The sequence below is a fragment of the Poecile atricapillus genome, chromosome 26, assembly GCF_030490865.1.
Source record: "Poecile atricapillus isolate bPoeAtr1 chromosome 26, bPoeAtr1.hap1, whole genome shotgun sequence".
NCBI lineage: Eukaryota > Metazoa > Chordata > Aves > Passeriformes > Paridae > Poecile > Poecile atricapillus.
In genome coordinates this window covers 2,999,070-3,019,261 of record NC_081274.1, presented here as the reverse complement: position 1 = coordinate 3,019,261, position 20,192 = coordinate 2,999,070, and the positions used below count along the sequence as shown (strand labels likewise).

The 20,192-nt window shown below is 50.5% G+C and overlaps 1 protein-coding gene and 4 pseudogenes across 1 annotated transcript; 2 read left to right on the top strand and 3 right to left on the bottom strand.

Annotated features, from left to right (window-relative positions):
- LOC131588448 (zinc finger protein ZFP2-like) overlaps positions 1-312 on the bottom strand; it is a 122,427-nt pseudogene extending 122,115 nt beyond the window's left edge.
- The window catches only part of LOC131588521 (zinc finger protein 850-like), a 497,145-nt pseudogene that overhangs the window by 308,840 nt on the left and 168,113 nt on the right, over positions 1-20,192 (top strand).
- Positions 1-20,192, bottom strand: part of LOC131588505 (zinc finger protein 208-like) — a 911,601-nt pseudogene that overhangs the window by 754,562 nt on the left and 136,847 nt on the right.
- LOC131588510 (zinc finger protein 850-like) overlaps positions 1-20,192 on the bottom strand; it is an 88,119-nt pseudogene that overhangs the window by 31,340 nt on the left and 36,587 nt on the right.
- On the top strand, positions 2,811-19,472 carry LOC131588410 (serine/threonine-protein kinase PAK 3-like). Its single transcript, XM_058857283.1, has 13 exons — positions 2,811-2,814; positions 3,432-3,545; positions 4,002-4,039; positions 4,446-4,671; positions 4,873-4,950; positions 13,395-13,458; positions 14,297-14,345; positions 15,357-15,466; positions 16,235-16,352; positions 16,746-16,845; positions 17,265-17,461; positions 18,369-18,506; positions 18,959-19,472. Exons 1-13 carry the CDS (start codon positions 2,811-2,813, stop codon positions 19,049-19,051), a joined length of 1,329 nt encoding a protein of 442 aa, XP_058713266.1. The 3' UTR covers positions 19,052-19,472.

The following is a 20,192-nucleotide window of genomic DNA, read 5'->3' as shown; positions in this document are numbered from 1 at the left end:
TCCCGACACGAAGCGGGACGAGCCAGCGCTGCTCCGCCACCGCCTCCTGCCGAGGCCCCAGCGGCAAGGAGACCGCGGGCAGCCGCTCCCGCAGCGCCCTCAGCCCAGGGCCAACACGGGCCGGCCACGGCACAAGCCACCCGCCACAGCCCCCTGCCGCCCCCTCCCGGGCCCGCAGCGAGCCCCGAGCCCCCGCAGAACCGAGCGCGGCTCCCACCTGCGATGGCTGGGGCCGCCTCCGAGCTCCGCCGCCGCCTCACCGGGCTCCGGCCGCTGCTGCCGCCGCTGCCGGGCCCGCACAGACGCTCCGGCAATGGCGGCTCTCCTGCCCCACGGCCGCCCTGGGGGCGCCAGCGGGGCCGGGCTTGTCCCCGCTCTGCCCAATCAGCGCGCGCCAGAGCCACGAGTGACGGCAGAAGCAGCCAATCGCAGCCAGCGGCGGGCTCTGCACACGGCACAGCCCCGCCCCGCGCTCTCAGGGCCCGCCCCGGGCTGCGTGAGGGGAAAGGCGGGGATGAGGAACAGCCCTGGAACGGGCCCGGCCCGAGCCGCCATTGAGCTCCCAACACAAACAAAGTTCTCCGCAGCTCCCGGCCCGCCTTGCCCAGCCCTGGCTGCTGGGTGGCTCCGGCTCAGCGGGAAGCCCTGGAGCCTCACTTCTCCTACATCTAATTAGGAGAATTGGTGCATTGCTTTGATTTCCCCCCCAAAAGGGAAAACCGCACCAAACCCCTTCTGCTGAGTGGAGGAGAGGAGAGATTTCCTGCACAAAACATCCAAAATCGTTTGTCCCCAGGTTGGGAAGAGCCAACCAAAGCGAAGTGAGCCGGGACCCCCCAGCAGCGCCTCTCTGCCGTCCCAGCTGAAGCCCTCGCTGGCTGCTCCAGGCTGGATCCAGCACTGGGAGCACTGGGAAGGGGCCCCGGCTCGGGGCGCAGCCCCCGGGGCAGCCCCACGGCCCCCACGGCAGCTCCAAGGCTCCGCCAGCTGGGATGGGGCCACGGTCTGTTCATCTCCCGTGGCTTTTCTCGCTTCTCAGGGACAGTAGTCATTCCCCTGCTGCACTCGGATCTCTCCCACCCGAGAGGTCTCCTGGAACTTTTCCAACCTGAGTCCATTCCATGGGGAGCAGCCCCCTCACAGTGCTGCAGCGTGGGTCACTCTGCCACAGGGTCAGACCTTCCAGGACAGGCGGCTCCAGCGGGGGCCCCTCTGTCCACAGGTGTCCCCCGGGGTCACAGCCTCATCTCAGGCATTCCCCTGCTCTGGCATGGGCTTCTCCAGGGGCTGTGGATCTCTGGATCCAGGGATCTCTGCATCCTCATGGATCTCTGCATTCTGGTGAATCTTCAGGGCCAGTCAATCTGCAATTCCCATTGTTGGTCTGTGTTCTGATGGATGTTCCTGCCCCTGTGTTCACCCAGGTGCCCACAGGGAGTCAGGAAGATCTGTTTGGTCAAGGTTTATCTCTGTGAGAAGCTCTTCCCACACTGGGGACACTCGTAGGGCCTCACCCCAGTGTGGATGTGCCGGTGCCTGATGAGGGTGCAGTTTTGTGAAGCTCTTCCCACAGTCAGGGTGGTGGAAGGGCCTCTCGTCTGTGTGAATCCACTGACGTTTGATGAGACCTGAGCTCCTTGGAAATCTCTTCCCACACTCAGGATGCACTGGTATACCCCAAGGCTGGAGTTCCAGCTGAAGCCCTCTCCACACTCCCCACACGTGTAGGACTTCTCCCCTGTGTGGATCTTCTGGTGACAAATCAGATTGGACATCTCAGTGAAGCTCTTCCCACATTCCCCACACTCGCTGGGGCATTCTCCTGTGTGGATGTTCTGGTGCCAGATCAGGTGGGAGCTGCGACTGAAGCTCTTCCCACATTCCATTTGTGGGGCTTCTCCCTGCCATGAGCTCTCTCCCCCTGCTCTGAGCTCTGGCTGGATCTCTGGACACCTTCCTGGCACGGGGGGGAATCCTTCCTCCTTGCAGCTCCCTGGGCTGGGTTTGCAGCCCCTCCTCATGCAGGATCTCTGGGGCTTTTCCTCCTCCTCCATCTGGCCATGGCCATGGAATGACAAATCCTGGTTTGGGGGAAATCAAAGTGGGAGTGCCTTGGAGTAGAGGCTCCTCCTGCCCAAGTCCATGTCTAGAGCTCAGCAGGAGTCTTGTGTCCATGAAAATCTCCAAAATATCAAGATTCAGCCCCAAAAAATCTCCCAGGAGTTCCCCATCTCTTGTCTTTCCACTTCTGGGCTTCCAGAGGTTTCCCTTCCCTGGGATGATGGGGGTCCAAGGGCTCCAGGGGTTCCCCCTTCTCTGGGGTCCTCCTTAGTGATGATCCAGGGGCTTTTGGGGGTCCATGGGGTCCCTTTTTCCCCTGATGCTCTGCTTTGAGATCCCAGGGATCCCAGGAGTGTCTCCTCTCCAGGCTCCCACCTCTCCAAGCTGCCAGGGTCCCTGAGATCCAGGATCGCTCCTCTCTGCTCTCCCCACTCTGGGGGTCCCAGGGGTTCCTCTCCTCTGCGCTCCTGGGGGTCCCCTGGACCAATGTCCACCCCCAGCCAATACTGGGCAATGGCCACGTGGACCCCAAAGATCTCCCAAGGGGCTCAGCTTTGGGGTCCTGCAAGATCCAAACCTACACACACAGAGAAAAAAAACCTCCCAGGGACGCCAGACAATATTTGGGGCTCAATTCCACAATCTGCAAGTTCCAAACACACCCCAATAAAAAGACCCTCTCAGGGACCCCCTGACAGATTTGGGACCAGCTCCCCCTCCCTGCTCACCTGCAGGATGAGGTGGGGGCAATGGGCCCGTGGCCGGGGGTGCTGCGGACACAGGGGACACTGGAACCTCCAGCTTCTCCTTCTATTCCTGTTCCTGCACCTCCTTTTCCTTTCTCCCTCCTCCTGCTCCTGCTCCTTCCTAATCCCACCTCCTCCCCAGTTCCTGCCTTCTGTATATTTAGAGTGGAGAATCTTGCTTGTTTTTAGAACTAGAACAAAGATTCCAGATGGAACAAGCCTTGTTGGTTTTATTCAGCAGTATCAGTGACTACAGGTCGTGTTTGCTTTGGTTTGGTCCTGTCCTCGTTCCTCCTCAGTGCTCAGGCTGGCCTATGGGGTGACCTTGTTTGCTGCATTTTCAGAGTTCCTCTTGGATCCTTTGGGCAATAGGCTGTGCCCTGGGAGGATTCTTTGTGCTCCTTTGTGACACAGGAGAAGCTTCCAGGCGGTTTTTGCGTGAGCGGCTGCTGTGGTGTCACAGGAACGTTGCCACGTCCCCGTGGTGTTCCCGTTGCTGTGGGACACGGAGGCCTCAGTGTCCAGAGCGGCTCTGGGCGCCTGCTCGTTGCCAGAGGATCCTCCTGCCCGAGGCATTCTCAGCAGCCAGCCCAGCCCCTGACGGGTGTCCTTCTGTGCTTGCAGGGGTACAGTCTGCAGACGTGTGCAGCGCAGCCAAAATGATGCAGCAAGTGGTTGCTGCAGTTGCCACTCTGTTCTCTGTGGCTTATTCGGGGTATTTTTTAACCCACTTGGCACGTAAGTTGAGGTTTTCCCTCGGTGCAGCATCTGTGGCTTTGGGCTTGCTGTGTGCTTTCTGTTCTTCCACTGGAACGGAGTTGACTCTGTAACCAAATTGCCATGAGGACACGGTTGGTTTGGGAGAGCTCCTGCCAGCAGCTGCAGCTGAAAAAGGGGGTGTCTGCAGCCAGCAGGGCGTGCACAGCATTTGCAATGAGGCCTGGGGGGGTTCTGTTCCCTCAAGCGGGGAGTCTGTGGCAGCGGAGCCTGGAACTCCCTCCGTTTGCTGCTCCAGCCAAGAGCTGACACAGCCCAGTCTTTTGTGCTGCTCTCTTGCTCGCTGTGTGAAGGGCCTGTGGCTCCTGGAGGGATGCTGTGAAAGCAAAATGCTCTCTCAGGGTTGCCTTGCTCATTTCCCACCACAGGCAGTTTTTTCCTAACAACATCTGGTTCATGTTCCCTCTCCCATTGCAGGGCACCTCACGCGTGGATCCCGAGCAGCTCCTCCTTCGGTGAGTGGCAAAGGAAGCTTTGGTGTTCAGAATTGTGCAGCAAGTTGTGAGCTCAGCGTGTGGCAGCTGAGTGCCAGCCTGGGAGGCTGAAGGAAAGTTCCTGTCAGTGTCTTTTAAGCAGCAGCAGCAGCAGCAAAGAGATCCCTGGCAGTTTTCTCTGTTTCTGCTGAAGAGCTTTTGAAGAGCTGCAGGACTGGCTTTGCAGGCAGAAGATTGCTTGCTGGCTTTAGCCATGGTGGAATATGGAATTCCCAACAATAAGTGGCAATGTCGACTTTTGCCCATTGTTAGTTTGAACAGCTCTGAACCCTATTTCTGCTTAGTGCAGCTGGATGTGTAGCTGAGGATAAAGAAGGTGATAACTGAGATAGAACTTCCCGTCCCTCACGCTCCCGTCTGTCCACAGGGCACCAAAGCAGCATCAGCACCTCCTCTGGCTCCCTCTGCTTGCAAAGAGGAGGCCAAAGAGGAGGAAGAGAGCAGTGAACTTCCCGCTGTTCTGGGAGACGAGGGCGAACACCCCGCGCTTTGGGAATACAACGGCGAGGCTCCCGCGGTGTGTGACAAGGACAGTGGACATCTCCCGGTGTGGGACGAGGATGGTGGACATCCTGTGGCTTGGGAAGAGGAGGGTGAACATCTTCCAGCATGGGAAGCGGACAGAGAATGTCCCATGGCTTGGAAAGATGATGATGAACCTGCAGCTTTTTGGGAAGAGGACAGAGAAGCTGCAGAGTTTTGGGAAGAGGAAAGAGAAGCTGCTGTGCTTTGGGAAGAGGATGAGGAACCTCCCTCTGCTCCTGAAGAGGACACTGAACCTCCCTGTGCTGCAGGATCCTGGGCTGAACATTCTGACAGCAGCACAGCCCTGCAGCCAGAGGGGAGCGGGGAGTGGAGCCTGATGCAGCTGAGTACGTCTGCTCTGTTCCTGTGTGCCAGAGCAGGGTGCTGTGTGTGTGTCTCAGCATCAGCTGCACCCAGTGTTGCTCTGCAGCTGAATGGCACAGGGTCATTTATTGTCCTTCCCCAGCTGAGTGATGCCGAATTTTGCCCCAAAAGGCGATGAATAACTGTCTAAGAGACGCAGTTTAAGTCAAATAGACAGGAGGTATTTTATTAGCAACGTGCACGTTGGGGAAATCTCTAAAGGGAGTTTTCCAAAGTCTTACAACAAAAGCATGCCTTTTATACAGTTTAGGTTTGGAATTACATCATATCAATGCATATTCATATGGGGCGTGCCGTAGGCGGGGCGTGGGCGGAAACTTCTATTTTGAGGATCTTTTCGGGGGTCGTTCCGGTCGGCCTTCATCGTGGGCGAGGGTCTCCGAGGAGTCTTCCTCCTTAAACTTTTGAACTTCTTTCCAAATTTGGTCCTTTCCCGGTGTAGTTGGCCGAGTTCCCAACCTCCTAGGGCCAACTTATCATATTGACATTAGGCATGCTTTAGCTTCGGCTTAAATTACGCTTAGTCCGGTGATTTTTTTTATCCTTCTCTTTCCCTCCTGTCGTTGTGTTTATTACTTCCAGATGTTCCCTTCATATTCTATGTTTTAACCCATTATTTCTTGAAGGCTATCTATTTTATGGCTTCATTCCCCCCTTTTCTTATGACTTACGAATTCTTTCGTCAAGGTCTGATCCTAAGAGTGCTGATGTCTAATCCTAAGAGCGCTGATGCGCTCGTACCATAGCCCAAACCATTTGGGTCCTTTTCATTATGATCCTTAGCTTCCACCACATAAAAATATTTGTAAAAGTTAAAACCAACAAGGCTCCAACTACCAATATCATTGGGGGCACCAGGTAATTGAAAACCTGTGTGGCTGTTGGGGAAAATCCTGTGAAGATATCCCACCAATGATGCTGGCCTATTTGTTCTACTTCGGTGAGGACATTCTTTATTCTTTCTGAATCATGTTCTACCTGCCATACCATCCGTGTAGTTGTTTGATTCACTCTTTGCACCAATTCCTTTACTTTAGGGTGTGCAAGCATTGCTTTGAGAATTTTGACATCCATCCCTATTTGCAATTCTGGTATTTCTCGATACAGGTTAAAATCTGTGTTAATTAGCTGTTGAGTAGTTATTGGGACAGTATAATGAAAATCGCAACCCACTACTTTGGTAAAGTTGCATACACAAAAGTTAGTATTGTTAGTTTCCTCTTGGCAATTATCTATAGTGACATTGTCACAGGCTGTCCGTACGCAAGCACACCCATTCCCTATATAGTAAACTTGTGACTGTGTTCGATTACGCAAAAGCACTTCAAAGGTGCACACTCTATTCTCAGCATCTAAGCATAAATCTTCTGCCTCTACTACAGCGTTTTCGCAAACATAACCTAGCTGTCCTCTAGGAATACATGCTTCTGTGCTAACCGATTGCCACTTATTTTTGATATAATCATAACTGGCCCAAACATTGTTTGCATTCCGCTGGTGGAGTGGTTTCTTGGGGCAAGTCTTTGGGGCTGTGATCCGGTTGGATCTTCCCGGAAATCACTCCACCGACATGAAATTGGGCCCTTTTGCTGCCTCCAAATAGTGGGCTTACCCATTTTTACCGGACTAAAGGTAATTAAGTTATGTTCGGATGCTGACTTCCCCAAGGATCGAATTGTCAATACTAGCTGCTTTGTTCTTCCTTCCACTGAGTCAAGCTCTCGACACCCAATTTGGATTTGGTCTCCCTTGTATGCTACCATGGAAGATTGATGCCATAATTTACTTGCGTATGGCTGATTGTTACGTAGGGCATATACCTCGAAATAGGGTCCCTTCGCTCCCCATTCCGGGTGGGTACACTGGTGTGCGTGAGACCATGGATCTATCGGGTCAGAGTCTCGGGGAAGAACTATACTTATCGAGAGTCCAATGATCAGGGTTGAAAGGGCTTGAGGTGAAGTCAAGGTCATGATGTCCGTTCCTCTTGTTTACTCTCTGGAGCTTTCTTGACCCGCGAGTAATGAATCCACGTAGGTCGCTCCTTGATCCGGACCGCGGTGAAGGTAGTCAGCAGCACTTGGAAAGGTCCTTCCCACTTCTCTTGTAGGGGTTTTCCTAAAAGATTCTTAACATACACCCAATCACCGGGGTTAAACGGATGCAATTTACAATCAGGTTGTTTAGGTTGGTGCTCTATTACCACGGTAGCATTCTTATCCAATTGTTTCCCCACTGTAATTACATAATCATAAATGTACTGGTTACCGATTTGGCCTATGGCATCCCCGTTTACAACTTGCATAGCATAAGGTCTACCATACAGGATTTCGAATGGGCTTAGCTTCTCTTTTGACCTTGGTTTGACTCTCAGCCTCAGCAGAGCAATAGGCAAGGCTTGATACCATAATGCTTTGCTTATTGCTCTCACCACTTTCGCACAGAAGTGTGTACCCCTATCCGAGGAAATACTCTTCGGTACCCCAAACCGCGGAATGATTTCATTCAACAGTATTTCGGTCACTTCTCTTTCCTTGTTTGTCCTGCAAGGGAATGCTTCAGGCCACCCAGAAAATGTATCAGTTAATACCAACAAATATCGGAGCCCCCCTTTTCTTGGGAGCTCAGAAAAATCAATTTGCCATACCTCACCTGGGAATTTACCTCGACTTATGGCTCCTTGGTGTATCTTGGTTCTCGTATTCGGGTTATTTCTCAGGCACCGTTCGCACTGGGATGTTACGTGCTTTATAGTAGTAAATAATTTCGGTCCTGCTATCCTGGTTTGCAAATATTGGTAAAGCGGATCCAAACCCCAATGGGCCTTCTCATGTTCTGCTTTTACAAACTGCCACATCACATTTCCTGGTACTACTAACTGTCCTGTTTCCAATTGACCCTAACCATTTTCTAATATTTTGCCCTTATTTCTTTGAATCCATTTATGGTCTGATTCCTGGTAATCTGGCTTGATACTGATATCCAGGTCTCCTGGTATTAGGGCCATTATTCCCACTTCCCTAGACTTTGTGGCAGCCAATTTGGCCTCTGTATCTGCCTTTCTATTTCCTATTTCTGGAATAGTATTGCCTTTCAGATGTCCCTTACAATGCATTATGGCCACTTGAGCTGGGAGTTGGACCGCCTCTAGCAATCGCAGAACCTCTTCTGCATGTTTGACTGTTTTTCCTTGTGTAGTCAACAGTCCTCTTTCTTTCCAGATGGCCCCATGAGCATGTACAACAGAAAAGGCATATTTAGAGTCTGTCCATATATTGATTTGCATATTCTCTGCCAATTCCAGAGCTCGAGTCAGAGCTATCAGTTCTGCCTTCTGGGCTGAAGTTCCTGTGGGTAAGGGGTTCGACTCAATTACCCTTTCTGTAGTAGTGACCGCATAACCAGCCATTCTTACTCCTTGCTTCACGAAGCTGCTGCCATCTGAGAACCAGTTGTCCGCATCTTCGAACGGCTCTTCTTTGAGGTCCGGGCGACTGGAATAGACAGCTTCAATTGTCTCCAGGTAGTCGTGTTCGATGGGTTCTGCCGGGGCTCTTCCTTCTAGAAATGAAGCTGGGTTCACAATGTTAGTTACCTGAATGGTTACGTCATCTGATTCAGCCAGAACGGCCTGGTATTTTAGGAATCTGGAAGGCGACAACCAATGGTTGCCTTTCTGTTCCAGCACAGCTGACACGGTGTGGGATACTAGTACAGTCACCTTTTGGCCCAGCATGAGCTTCCTGGCCTCTTCTATGTTAATTATCACTGCGGCCACTGCCCTCAGACAGCCTGGCCATCCTTTGCTTACTTCATCCAATCGCTTAGAGAAGTAGGCCACAGCTCTCTTGTGCGGTCCCAGCTGCTGTGCTAGGACTCCTAAGGCCATCCCTTGTCGTTCGTGGGAGAACAGCCAGAATGGTTTTGATACGTCTGGGAGACCTAAGGCTGGTGCTCTCATTAGTTCCATCTTCAACTTCTTGAAGGCTTCTTCTGCCTCGGGAGTCCAAACTAGGATGCTCTTAGCCTCCTTCAACAAATCATACAGTGGTTTAGCGAGTATCCCGTACTGGTAGATCCATAACCGACACTAACCTGTCATCCCCAAAAAGGCGCGCAGATCTCTCACCGTCTCTGGTTTGGGCATCTGGCAGATGGCCTCTTTCCTAGCTGCTCCCAGGGATCGCTGTCCTCTGGAGACTTCGTATCCCAGGTACACCACTTGTGTCTGTACCAGCTGTGCTTTCTGTCGAGAGACTCGATATCCATTTAAACCCAGGAAATTCAGCAAGGAAATGGTCCATTCAATGCATTCTTCCTCTGTCGCTGTTGCTATTAGGAGGTCGTCTACGTACTGCAGAAGGGTGCCATCTCCCAGCGGCCTTTCCCACTGTTCTAGTTCCTTGGCTAACTGATTCCCAAAAATCGTAGGGGAATTGCACCACCCTTGGGGCAACACTGTCCAGGTGAGTTGGGTCTTTCTTCCACTATCTACAGATTCCCACTCAAAGGCAAAAATCTTTTGACTCTCGAGAGCTAAGGGGAGGCAAAAGAACGCGTCTTTTAAATCTAATACGGTGAACTAGGCCAAATTCTCCTTCAGTCTGGTCAAAAGCGTGTATGGGTTAGCAACTACCGGATGCAATGCCTTAGTTATTTCATTTACTGCTCTCAGATCCTGGACTAACCTATAGGTTCCATTAGGTTTCTTGACTGGCAGGATTGGTGTATTAAAATCTGATTCGCATTCTACCAATAACCCCAGTTCCATAAACCTTCTGATTGTGGGCTCAATCCCTTTCCTATCTTCTATCCTCAGAGGGTATTGTTTCTTTCTCACCGGTTTTGTCCCAGCTTTAAGTTCAACGACAATCGGTGCTGCTTGTTTTGATTTTCCAGGTATATCAGTAGCCCACACCAATGGGTACATCTTGCTCAGGATTTGCTCGAAATTGTGGCTTTCAGGTTTAGGCTCCACACAACTGATCGTTAGGCTTAGAGCTGTAATCAGTTGTTCTTCATTTACTTGAAACTCCAATTGGTCTTTGTTAAACTTTATTACGGCCCCCAAGTTCTCCAATAAGTCTCTCCCTAGTAGGGGTTTTGGTGAATTTGGTAAATACAGGAACTGATGAATTCCCATTTGCTTCCCAATTTTGTATTTAATGGGTTTCAAAAGTAAGCCTTTTCTGGTTGGCCTGTTGCTCCCACAACTTGCACAAATTCATCACTTTTAGGTACAAATTCTTGATTTAAAACCGAAAAGGTTGCTCCCGTATCAATCAAAAAGTCTAATTCCTTTTTACCCTCCCCTAGCTCTATACTGCACTAGCCGTTGATAGTGTTCCGCGTTGCCCGGGTCCCACTCTGGTTTACTGCTGGGAAAATTATCTTCTAGTCTCCCCGATAATAGTTGGGCATGTCGCCTCCCCGTTTCCAATACGAGTTCCCTTTCCGTATCTGTCAACTCTGACAACATCACTTCTATATCCTCCCAATCAATATCTAAGTTCTTTGCCATTAGTTCAAACCTCTTTGCTACTCCCTCTGGATTCCTCCTGAAGTTCCTTGCCTCATCCCTCCAATTGTTCAAATCACTCGTCGAGAATGGCACCTTTACTCTAGTCTTTTCCCCTACCATTGGCATAACTTGTCGGAGAGGAGCTATCGTGCGATTCCCTTTCTCCCCTTGCTTTGCTTCCCCCCGTGCCACAGATCTGGTGTAATACGAGTGACTGGTCCCCTCCCCGGGATTTTCTTCCTGTGCCTCAATGCTTTCCCTATTCTTTCTCTTCTCTTTCTTCTTTCCCCCTTCTTGCTCTTCATTTTCCTCTCCTATCTCTATCACACAATCCATCCGATTCTCATCCTGCGTCTGTCGCCTCTTTTGTATCTGCCAGCTCTTATCCTGTCCCGGGCTGCGGTTCCTCTCATCCTCTGCTCCCCCTCCACTTCTCTTATCCTCTATCTGAATTACTATGTTCAGTTTCTGTGACTTACTCTCTGCCTCCCTTTCGCATGCCTCATTATCATTCTTCTTGCTGTATCTCAATTTAGGGACGTCGCCTCCCGGTGAATTGCTTTTATCCCCAGTCCTTGGTGCACTGGTTTCCATTCTACAGACGCCTCCATTTCTGGAGGTGTTGCTATCTCCATATGGACTGAGCTCGGGTATGCTACGTGCCTCCCTTCGGCTCTCTGCTTCTGACCCACTGCCTTCCTCCCCCTCAACCTCCAGTGTGGGTGGGCTGTCAGCATTCATGTAGCTCCCTGACCCCTGTGGACTATCTAGTCCCTGAGGGTTGTTTTTTCTCCCGTCAATCTCTGATTTTAATGGGCTGCCCTCCTTCCAACCCCGGACTCCCTCCCAGGTCCTTCCAATGCTTTAGGATGCACCCTAAGGGGGTTTTCATATTTGCGTCCTTACTCTGTTGACCTCCCATGACTATCCCCTGTATCTGCGTTTTCTGTTAACCGAAACAGTCCCTCTCTCGCAACCACGATATGCTGATATATTTTAACACTTCATGCACACAATCTCAATCGCTTCGTCCGTTTCCGACCTGGCTTCTCGCGAAGAACAGGAAATGCGGAGCAGGACTCCCTCTCGCTTCGCAGCTACGCTGCGTCTCACTCACCCTCACATACAACACACACTTATAAAATAAAATTGTTTTACCAGGTTTTGTCACAAAAAAAGTCGCCCTCAAACTGTGAAGTACCGGCTTCCCAAATTCAAGGCACGTAGACAGCACAATGCGCGTTTCAGTCTATTACATAAAGAGTGACAAGATGTCTCCTATAAAACTTTGCAACAAACACATAAAACGAACACACAAAACACATACAAACACCAATGGTACCAAAACCTATGACACAAAACACATACAAACACCAATGGTACCAAAACCTATGACACAAAACACATACAAACACCAATGGTACCAAAACCTATGACACAAAACACATACAAACACCAATGGTACCAAAGCCTATGACACAAAACACATACAAACACCAATGGTACCAAAACCTATGATGTCCGAGATATCGAACACAAATGGTACCAATTAGGGACAAACACCAATAGTACCAAAACCTATGATGTCCGAGATATCGAACACAAATGGTACCAATTAGGGACAAACACCAATAGTACCAAAACCTATGATGTCCGAGATATCGAACACAAATGGTACCAATTAGGGACAAACACCAATAGTACCAAAACCTATGATGTCCGAGATATCGAACACAAATGGTACCAATTAGGGACAAACACCAATAGTACCAAAACCTATGATGTCCGAGATATCGAACACAAATGGTACCAATTAGGGACAAACACCAATAGTACCAAAACCTATGATGTCCGAGATATCGAACACAAATGGTACCAATTAGGGACAAACACCAATAGTACCAAAACCTATGATGTCCGAGATATCGAACACAAATGGTACCAATTAGGGATTTTTACCAGGGCGTCCCCTGGTTTACCCTTCGGTGGTCACGTCTGACCCCCGTGTCCCAATAAAGCGCTTTAAACCAAAACCAATAAACAATTAAAAATACCTCTTAATTGGAGCAGGAGATGCAGGGAATCCTTCCTCTGCCGAAGAGCGCTGGTCCAGGAGGGGAGTCTCTTCTGACAAAAATCCGTCAGGGGCCCCAGAGGGTCCCGGCCCCGGACCGGCTCTTCGGAGGGAACCCCTCAAAGTCTGAGTCTCCTGTTTCGTCCCATCTGGGTCGCCAGAACTGATGCCGAATTTTGCCCCAAAAGGCGATGAATAACTGTCTAAGAGACGCAGTTTAAGTCAAATAGACAGGAGGTATTTTATTAGCAACGTGCACGTTGGGGAAATCTCTAAAGGGAGTTTTCCAAAGTCTTACAACAAAAGCATGCCTTTTATACAGTTTAGGTTTGGAATTACATCATATCAATGCATATTCATATGGGGCGTGCCGTAGGCGGGGCGTGGGCGGAAACTTCTATTTTGAGGATCTTTTCGGGGGTCGTTCCGGTCGGCCTTCATCGTGGGCGAGGGTCTCCGAGGAGTCTTCCTCCTTAAACTTTTGAACTTCTTTCCAAATTTGGTCCTTTCCCGGTGTAGTTGGCCGAGTTCCCAACCTCCTAGGGCCAACTTATCATATTGACATTAGGCATGCTTTAGCTTCGGCTTAAATTACGCTTAGTCCGGTGATTTTTTTTATCCTTCTCTTTCCCTCCTGTCGTTGTGTTTATTACTTCCAGATGTTCCCTTCATATTCTATGTTTTAACCCATTATTTCTTGAAGGCTATCTATTTTATGGCTTCATGAGAGCAAGGGGCTCCTGGCCCCAGGGAGTGGGGCTGCATTCTGGCTCTCATCTGAGAGGGAGCATCTTCCACGTGGTTTCTTTCAGGGAACACCGTGAGCGTGGGGGAGCCTGCCGAGAAATACCTGGAACTGGAGCAGATTGGCCAAGGGTAAGTGCAAGGCAGTTACTTCTGCACAAGCAGGGCCCAGGTATTTTGCTAGTGCAGGATCCAGTGAGAAGTCAGGAGAGCTCCAAACCCCTTCAGACACTGGGGTACGATGCTGCTGTCTCTCAGTGCTGATCAGAATTGATAACTGTGGTCAGAAGGCACCGTCAAAGGCCCCTGAGGCTGGCAGTGTCCTGTCTGCAGCAAGGAGCAGGACCTGGAAGATCTTCTGTTACTGGAATTGGATTGCCTAAAAGAGCAACTCACCATGAGGTGACTGTGACTGTCAGAAAACAGTTCTCAAGAAGATTTCTTTCAAATATTTTGTTTCAAAAACTATCCATCAGTCAGGATTATCAACATAATGGTTTAGAAACAGAAACCAGAGATGAACTAATAAGAGCTCTTTTCAGCACAGGTAGCAGAGCCCATACATTCAGTAACAGACACAGAGCTGCTGCACTCGAGGGGAAAATGCATCACCTGCCTGCTGGCAGGGCCCTTGGGGATCCTGCAGGTCTCAGGCAGGAAATATATAAAGGATGAAATACATTCTTTTCCAGTTCTTCAGACACCCACCCCCACCTCAGGTTTTGAACTTAAGGAATTCAGTGTGGACATTTGGGATTTCCTCCAGCCCTTTTCCTTCGTGTTGGGCCTCAGTTTTCTCTTGCACACCTTGCATGGCAGAGGGCTGGTGGCTGCTGTGCTGTTGTTTGAAGGGTGGATGCACTCGGGTGTTTTGTGAACGCTGCAGGCAGCAGAGATCTCCTGTCTGGGCTGGCTTTCACTGCCAGGGCCTAAAGCTCTGCTTCTTTCTTCTCTGCTGTTTTGTCTCCAGGGCTTTTGGAACCGTTTCCAAAGGACTCGACAGGGCCACTGGAGGAGAGGTCAGTGTCAACACGCCCAGCACGTCTGGCAGCTCTCGAGGCCTTTCCCCTCTGCTGGGAGCTGTGGCTGGAGCTGTGGGGCCCAGCAGAGCTTTCCTGCACAGGCTGCTCCTCTGAAGGCAGAGCAGTGTCAGCCTGCAGAGCACAGCTGGGACAGACTTGGTCCTTCTGAAGTGCCCAAAGGAAGGCAAGGAGGGCAGCGGTGTCTGTCAGAGCAGGACACGCTGGCTTGGTCTTCATGTCTGAAAGTGTGAATGCATCAGCTGCTGGAGACTGAGGCCCAATTTACCTTCATCCCAGCCTCGGACAGGAACACTATTTAGCAGTTTTATCATCCTGAGTTTCATCAGGATACCTCAAGGCCTAATTAAGGAGAGATCCTGCTTGGGCTCAGTTTGGGGTTTTAGTCCTACTGCAGCTGTTCCCACAGAGACAGGGAGAGAAATGAGAAGATGGATGTCCAGAGCAAAGCTCTCTCCTAAACCCTGCAGCTGTGTTTGGGTCTGGTGTCAGTGGCAGCTGTGACAGGGATTATCTGAGCAATGGATGTGCACGTTTGCTTTGTTGTGCTATCCCAAACAGAGCAGGGACATTTGAAATCATGGCCAAATGCCATAGAATTGCTAAAGGGTTCCCGGCTGTTTTGCTCTGTGTGCACAGAAACAGAATTACCTCCTGCTTGCAAAATGTGCTGGAATAATAATCCTGAGAGTGCTGAGGCCATTTGAGAAGACTGTAGGTGCAGAGAATGTTGTTAGAGCTTTGAGGCTGACAGCTGAGGGACCATTTCTGCAGAGCTTACAGAGCCAAATGTCTCTGGCCATGAGTCCTGTAACAGCCCCCAGCGAGCAGAGCAATGGGCTGTGGGAATGGCACTTGCTGAGCTCTGGTGTCCCATCCCAAGGCAGTTTGGCACAGCCCGGCTCGGTCGCTCCAAAAAGACTCGCTCCGTGTTTGCTGTGGCCTCCTGCCACAGACTCCTCCAGTTCAAGGTCTGCAATGTCCCTTCAGGTGGCCATCAAGAAAATGAGTCTGAGAGGGCAGAACAGGGAACGAGCTGTGAATGAGGTCGTGGTCCTGAAGGACAAGAAGAACCCCAACATTGTCAATTCTTTGGACAGGTGAGTGCTTCAGGTCTTCTCCCGTGCACGGCCCCTGCGTTCATCTTTCCTGGCATCCCTAGTCTGTAGCCTGTTCTGAAAATGCCTGACCCGGCCATATCTTCCCAGAAAAACAGCCTGGCACTTCACTCCTTCCATGTGCTTTTGTTGCTTTGCTTTGGCTTTTTCTTCAAGTTGACCCCATTTGCTGTGTTTTACAGCAAGTGCTGATAAACCCTGATAGAAATTATTTTCCTTGGCTTCTTCTTCCCAGCCCTTTCCCATTGCTGCAGGTGCCTGGAAGACCAGGTTCTTGCTTCCAGAAATGCCTCATTTGCCCATTTTTCAATGGCCTTGCCTATTTCTGAAGGGACTTTGTGCAAGGTTTTCCAAGCATTTGACTGCTTTTGCCCCAAGTGCTGCAGAGCCTCCTCCCCTGGATAACTCTGCAAGTTGTGTTGCCTTGTTCCGGAGGGAATGGTGGAACTGATGAGTTCAGATGCTGAAGCAGCTGGGGGCAAGTGTTGTGGTTCCACATTGAGCTGGGCTGTTGCTAAAGTGCATTTTTCACCTGCTTGCCATCTAAGGCCTCTCCTTTCTCCCGGGTGCCTCCTTCTCCTTTAGACTGTGCAGATTCCAAGGCCTGTGCAGCCTGGCAGGAATGTCTCTCCATCTGATTCTGTCCTCATTGACAAGTGACCTGGGAACAAAACTCCACTCCAGACTTTTCCCTGGGGGAATTGAGCAATGCACATTCATCTCAAGGGTGCCATTGTTCTCCTCTTCCAGCTTCCTTGTTGATGGAGATCTCTGGCTGGTGATGGAATACATGGATGGAGGAACTTTGCAGGACGTTGTCAGACAGACACGCATGGCTGAAGGAGAGATGGCAGCTGTCAGTCAGGAGGTGAGGGATCCTGCTTGTGCTTCCCATGGCTGGGACACCATGGTCCTTCCAAAGAGGCTGTGAGAACAGGGTGGCTCCATGCTCAGGCCATTGTTTCTGTGTTGTTTTTATGAGCTGGAGAGGAAAGAGCCTCTGAAGTGAATGGCCTGCAAATATCACTGCATTTCTACTCTGTTCTTGTCCCTCTTTCCAGCTGTTGTGGTACTCTCTGTCTTTTTTGGATCTGATTTACTGTTCTCAGCTTTGCCTTGAACCTTTTGCCCGGAGCTTGTCTGCACTGCACTCCTGGGCTGTCAGAGCAAAGTTGCTGCTGGCAGAATTCTAAACTGTCCTTTCTTGTGAGATATATTCCAGCCACTGATTTTTTCCCTCGTGTTTCTTGTTGTCTCTCAGTGTCTGCAGGGCCTGGATTTCCTCCATTCCATCCGGGTGATCCACAGAGATCTGAAGAGCTCCAACATCCTTCTGGGAATGGACGGCTCTGTCAAGCTGGGTGGGTGTTCCTGGCCAGGCACGGCGCTCCCGGGGTGCGGCTGTGGGGCTGCTTCCCAGCGAGGGCCAGAGCCCCACAAGTGCTGCTGGTGGCACTGCCCGGCCCCTGCTGCCAGCTGAGAGCGGCTGCCCCGTGCAGAGAGCTCAGGAGAGGAGCAGGGTGTCAGGAGTGCCTTTGCTCTGGGTATGGCCCTCGCAGAGGGGCAGGAGTTGCAATCTAAAGCTTCAAAGGAAATCAGTAAAAGCCAAGCATGAAAGCTGAGGGCTTCTTTAAGGGTCCAGTTCCATCTTTCCTTGCCTCCAGCCCTGAGGACTTTTCCAGCTGGATTCAGCACTGCATTCTCAGACTGAGAGTGGGGAATCTTTGTGCTTGGTTTCCTCGTTGCAGCTGCCTTTGACAGTGCTTGTTTCTGTCCTCAGCTGATTTTGGCCTCTGCGCTCAGCTCAGCCCTGAGCAGGACCAGTGCAGCTCCATGGTGGGCACTGCTCACTGGATGGCCCCAGAAGTTGTGACCAGTTCTCCTTACGGCCCCAAGGTGGACATCTGGTCCTTTGGCATTGTGACCATCGAGATGGTGGAAGGAGAACCTCCTTACTTCCAGCAAACGGGGGCCATGGTAAGAGGCAAATTCTCCAGGCTTTGCAGAGGCCTGTGAGCACAGGGTGACCCTGCACTGGGAGGAGCAGCTGGAGGTTTCTGCACATCGGGAAGGGAATTCCCACAGCACCTGAGCATGAACACAGACAAATATTCTGCAGTCTCCAGCAACAATTTCCTTTGGGATTTAAGTTGTTGCCTCTCTTGTGAGGATGACCCAAATACATGAAGCAAGTGCATCAGCTCTAATGTTGTCTTGTACAAAACCACAAACCAACCCCAACACCCAAACCCAACAAGTTTTCTGAAGGAGTTTCTGAAATAGGTTTTGTGAGATGAACTCCCCCCTGGCTCTTCTCACTGGGAAACTTGTCTAAAACATGAAGATGATTGTTTAACATCCCCACAGTCTAACATATTTCTTTCCTAGTCCAAGCTACTTTCTCTGTGTCACCAAGCCTGAGCTTTCAGCCACACAAACCTGCTGTTCCTTGCCTGGCAGTTTCTGGGATGGGGCATCAGGAATGCTTTTACTTGAGTGTCAGTGGCACTGCAGAGATGCATTTGATGTAAGAATCCCTTGAAATAACGCAGGCAGACCATACTCACTCTTGAAAATGGCCTGTAAAGCTGGTGTCCGTATTTGGAGAAGCAAAATGGGCTATTTCTGATGGAGGTTCCTACTAACAAAGTCAGCCAATGCAATCGGCTCTGAAGGCAAGATCATTTGGATGTTGCAATGGCTGTGGCTGCGCCAGGGTTTGGGTTTTTTGGCTGGCCCAGAAGAATGAGCTGTGAGCAGCAGCAGCAGCATCTCTGCCAGGGAGGAAAGTGCCCGGGGAGCTGGGGCAGAGCAAGCGGGCTGGATGTGAGCACTTGTGGGTGTGGAGGAAGCTGTCAGAGCGCTGTGTTTGCTTTTCCTGCAGGCTCGCGCTCTGATCCGGCAGAACGGGACCCCGCAGCTGCAGGAGCCCAGGCGCCTGTCGGCTCTGCTGCGGGACTTCCTCGAGTGCAGCCTGGAGCCGGACGAGGAGCGGCGCTACTCTGCCCAGGAGCTGCTGCAGGTGAATGCCAAGCGGCTGCGGGGGAAACGGCAGCGCCAGGGAGGGCTTTTCTTGTGGGGCCCCCCTCCCATCATCTCCACTCCCGCTGCTTTTCACACGCAAAGCAAGCAGAATCCTCGCCTGCTTTGGCTTGGCAGGCTCCTGTCGAGCTCATCTGGACCTGGTGCCCCGCCACGAGCGGGGACATCTTCAAGCACATCAGGTGGCTCAGAGCCCTGCCTGACCTGAGCCTGGATGTTTCCAGGGAGGAGGCACCTCCCACATCCCTGGGCTCCCTCTGTCAGTGTTTCCCCACTCTCCTGCTACAGCAATTCTTCTTTAGATCTAATCTGAGCCTGCTTCCCTCTCTTGACTTTCAAACCATTCCCCTTTGTCCTGTAGCAACAGAGCCTGTGAGGAACTTGAGTCTGGAAAGTAACAGTTCATTTCTTTCTTTTTTATCCTTTGGGCAGCACCCATTTTTGTCATCAGCCAAGCCTCTCTCCAGCCTGACCCCTCTGATCACTGCAGCAAAGCAACTGAGGGAGCAGCAGAGGAGGAGATGAAGCACAGGAGGCCAGCCTTTTGTTATAGTAGTTAGAACAAGTAGTTAGTTATGGTAGTTAGCACTGTGAGTTAGTTAGGGTAGTTAGGACAGCCTGTTTGTTATGGCAGTTATTTGAATAAAATCTCTGTTAAAGCTCAAGTCCCTTGAGGTGTCCTGTCCTTCTCCCGCTGTGACTCAGCTGCCCGGAGCACTGCGAGGGGAGAGCGGGCCCAGCCTCGCCCAGAGCTGAGCCCCAGCAGAGCCTGGCAGAGCCCAGAGCAGCCTCGGCATCTGCAGAGTCAGCCTGGAAGGAGGCGCTTGGAGCCTTCTGGGCTGCAGCCGGCTCTTGCTTACAAACTGTGTGCGCTGGAAAATGCCTCTGGTTCTGCGGGAGGGCAGAAGGGGCCCGGGGAAGGCCCAAGTGCTCCATGCAAGGGAAAAACCTGCCCTGTGTTTGTGATAAATAACTGTGTTGTTGTTGACCTTTGCTATTATGTGCTGGCTTTTGCCAATTATTATAATCACAACGATTTTGATATAGCACAGTTTGTAATCACTTTTAACTGCTTTTGATATAGTAGTGTTATAAATGACTTTCAAATTTCCAAACAATCAAATTTAATTAATTGATAATATACTTTAATAAATTGGATACTAAATAATGAACGAATACAGTTCAGTAAAAGAATACAATTTAGTAAAAAAGAGATACAATTTAGTAGATATATTCAGATACATATTTATACATATATATATATATATGTGAATATAATTGGGCAGTGGTTACAAATGGTAAAGGCATAAGCAAAACCGACCGGGGTGTGGGGGGGGTCTTCTCACCTCACCTCACGTACGAAACAAAGCACTTCAAGCTAAACTTATATACTGTATGCTTATACATATTCATTAATGTTTCCCATAAGTTTCCTCCTTTTTCTGATTTTACTGGCCATTTATTTTCTAAACTACATCCTGTACCTTAATTTTGACACGTAACATCTACAAAGGGGTACATCTGCTTTGTAACACTGATTCTTGATCGTTTCTATTAATAACTTTGATAACAGTTACAATTTAGTTAGCACGAATCAATTCCATTTATTACACTGGGAATGGGGAACCTCTGTGCTTCCATTTCCAGGTAAACCCCCCTTCCTGGG

Excerpts from the sequence above, each read along its gene's own strand:
- LOC131588410 (XM_058857283.1), top strand. Across the intron at positions 4,672-4,872 it reads TGTGGCTTGGGAAGAGGAGG|GATCCTGGGCTGAACATTCT; the intron begins GTGAACATCTTC and ends CCTGTGCTGCAG. Across the intron at positions 15,467-16,234 it reads ATTGTCAATTCTTTGGACAG|CTTCCTTGTTGATGGAGATC; the intron begins GTGAGTGCTTCA and ends CTCCTCTTCCAG.